At 45.7% G+C, this 2,442-nt stretch overlaps 1 protein-coding gene across 1 annotated transcript; it reads left to right on the top strand.

The window, feature by feature from the left end:
* The first annotated feature begins 813 nt into the window (after positions 1–813).
* CCL8 (C-C motif chemokine ligand 8) lies at positions 814–2,196 on the top strand. The gene is given in 3 exon segments (NM_001032851.1): positions 814–889; positions 1,558–1,675; positions 2,091–2,196. Coding segments are annotated over 3 exon segments (300 nt in total).
* The last annotated feature ends 246 nt before the right edge of the window (positions 2,197–2,442 follow it).

Below are 2,442 nucleotides of genomic sequence, written 5' to 3' on the forward strand. Positions count from 1 at the left end.
ATGGATAGATCAGCCCTGCAGGGGGAGTACATAAGGTCAGTGGTTTACAAACCTGGTTCCTTCTTGCCACGCCCCACCCACAGCCCCACTGTGTGTGAACCAAGAGAGTTGGAAGGCCTTCTGCAAATGGACCCATTCCACCTGAATCTCCATGACATATTGGACTTCTCCATATAATTTCATTTGGAAAGAAACTTGAGCATATAAATAAAATGTTTGGAAACCACCACGCTATGAGACCAGCATGTGCTGTCTAGTTCTTATGCTCTACAACAGTGAGATTTCAGGGCATTAAGACTTTGTTCCAGGATTCTGTCATTCTGCCAAGGTTCTGTGGCTGGGTTCTAAAGGAGCTTGCCTGGCTTAGAACTGCAAGTGACTCAAGTGTCATGGAGAGCACCAGCAAAGCCTTAGGGCCCATGCCTGGGCTCCTGGGTTCTCTTCCACTATGACGTCAGCTTCCGTTCTTCCTTTCTTATAGACAATTTTACATTTCAAGGAAATCAGATCCCTTAATAGTTCAATGAGGTCCCTTTGCTGAGCACAATCCCATACCCTTCAGCCTCTGCTCCACAAAGCCTAAGCAAAAGATAGAAACTCACAACTTCCTTCTTTTGTTATCTGGAAATTATCCCAGGGTCTGGTGCCTACTCAGCATATTCAAGGAAGGTCTCATCCTTCCTTGATTGTGACCCTGCCCAGGCTCTCTGCTCCCTATAAAAGGCATGCAGAGCTACCAGAGGAACAGAGAGGTTGAGAACGTCCCAGAAAACTTCACTCCTCATGCTGAAGCTCACACCCTTGCCCTCCAACATGAAGGTTTCTGCAGCACTTCTGTGCCTGCTGCTCATGGCAGCCACTTTCAGCCCACAGGGACTTGCTCAGCCAGGTAAGACTTCTCCCTCCTTAAGGGGAGACCAAAAGAGGAATTAAGAAGAGCCATTATGTCACAGCTCATTAGGAATAGAACCAGAACTAAAGGCTCAGGTCACTGAGGCTGGTTCCCTTGATCTTTCCTGACCCCAGTTTTGGGAGCAGAGAGTGGAGTCGCTACAGCAACAACCCTCCTATTGTTTGGGGAAATGATGCAGGAGGAAGAACTGTTTCTCACTGTGGGTGTGAAGGACATTTCAGGCAGTAGTTGAGAGGAAGAAACTATTGCTTGAAGCTTCAAATTTTGGTCATGGTTCAGTGTACATTCCAGAACAGTGGCTGTGTAAAGAGGATAAGGACCCAGAGGAATCTCAACGTATGGCATAGGCTAGCTCTAAAGCCCATGAGGATGAAGGACTGGGAAGCAAGGTGTTGGAACTTATGTTGGGTTGGGTTAGTAGACAAGGACTAGCTTGTTACTCAAAATGTTTCCATACCCAGTCAACAATGAGGGGCCCCATAGTTCAATAGAGGAAACAGACTCACAGGTAACATTTTATCTCTGGGATCTGGACTAAGACATTGAACTTAGGATGGTGATTTCTTGGTCTTCTCCTCTTTTCCTTACAAATGCACACTTACAGTGGGTCCTAAATGTCTCATTCTTTGCAAAATTTCTTTCAGATTCAGTTTCCATTCCAATCACCTGCTGCTTTAATGTGATCAATAGGAAAATTCCTATCCAGAGGCTGCAGAGCTACACAAGAATCACCAACACCCAGTGTCCCAAGGAAGCTGTGATGTGAGTGGACAGTGCCTGGCACCCCCATTCAAAAGTTCTGATGGACAACATAGAGAAGTCAGGATTCATGTCCACATGAGTCGGATGCATATAACATCTATCCAAAGGACCCCTCTACCCCATAGAGAAGCTCAGCCCGTGAGAAGGAGTCCATAACTGCTCTAGGATTCCCTTCTAGGGGCTTGGTGAAACTATCCCAATACCTTTAGCCAGGAACCTGGAGGGTTTCACCTGGACAGCAAGAGCAGAGCTTCCTTCTGGAGCTTCTTCCTCCCACTCTTTCCCTCCCTTCTCTCCCGGGTCTGGGTCCTTCACCTAAGGACCAAGGGCGGATCAGGTCTAGGGACCAATGGCTCACGGTCCTGGGTAGGATCTTCAAAATGTTCCATCTAATTGTGCCCTCTCTCCCCCACAGCTTCAAGACCAAATGGGGCAAGGAGGTCTGTGCTGACCCCAAGGAGAGATGGGTCAGGGATTCCATGAAGCATCTGGACCAAATGTTTCAAAATCTGAAGCCTTGAGCCTTCATACCTGGACTGAGAGTCAGAGCCTGAAGAAAACCTTATTTATTTTCCCCCAACCTTCCCCAGGTGCAGTGTGACATTATTTTATTATAACATCCACAAAGAGATTATTTTTAAATAATTTAAAGCATAATATTTCTTAAATAATATCCAATTATATTTAAGTTATTGATGTTTTAATGCTATCTGCCATACATCCCAGTGAATGTAAAATACAAAATCCTGGTGATGTGTTTTTTGTTT

This window comes from Macaca mulatta, chromosome 16, assembly GCF_049350105.2.
Source record: "Macaca mulatta isolate MMU2019108-1 chromosome 16, T2T-MMU8v2.0, whole genome shotgun sequence".
Taxonomy (NCBI): domain Eukaryota; kingdom Metazoa; phylum Chordata; class Mammalia; order Primates; family Cercopithecidae; genus Macaca; species Macaca mulatta.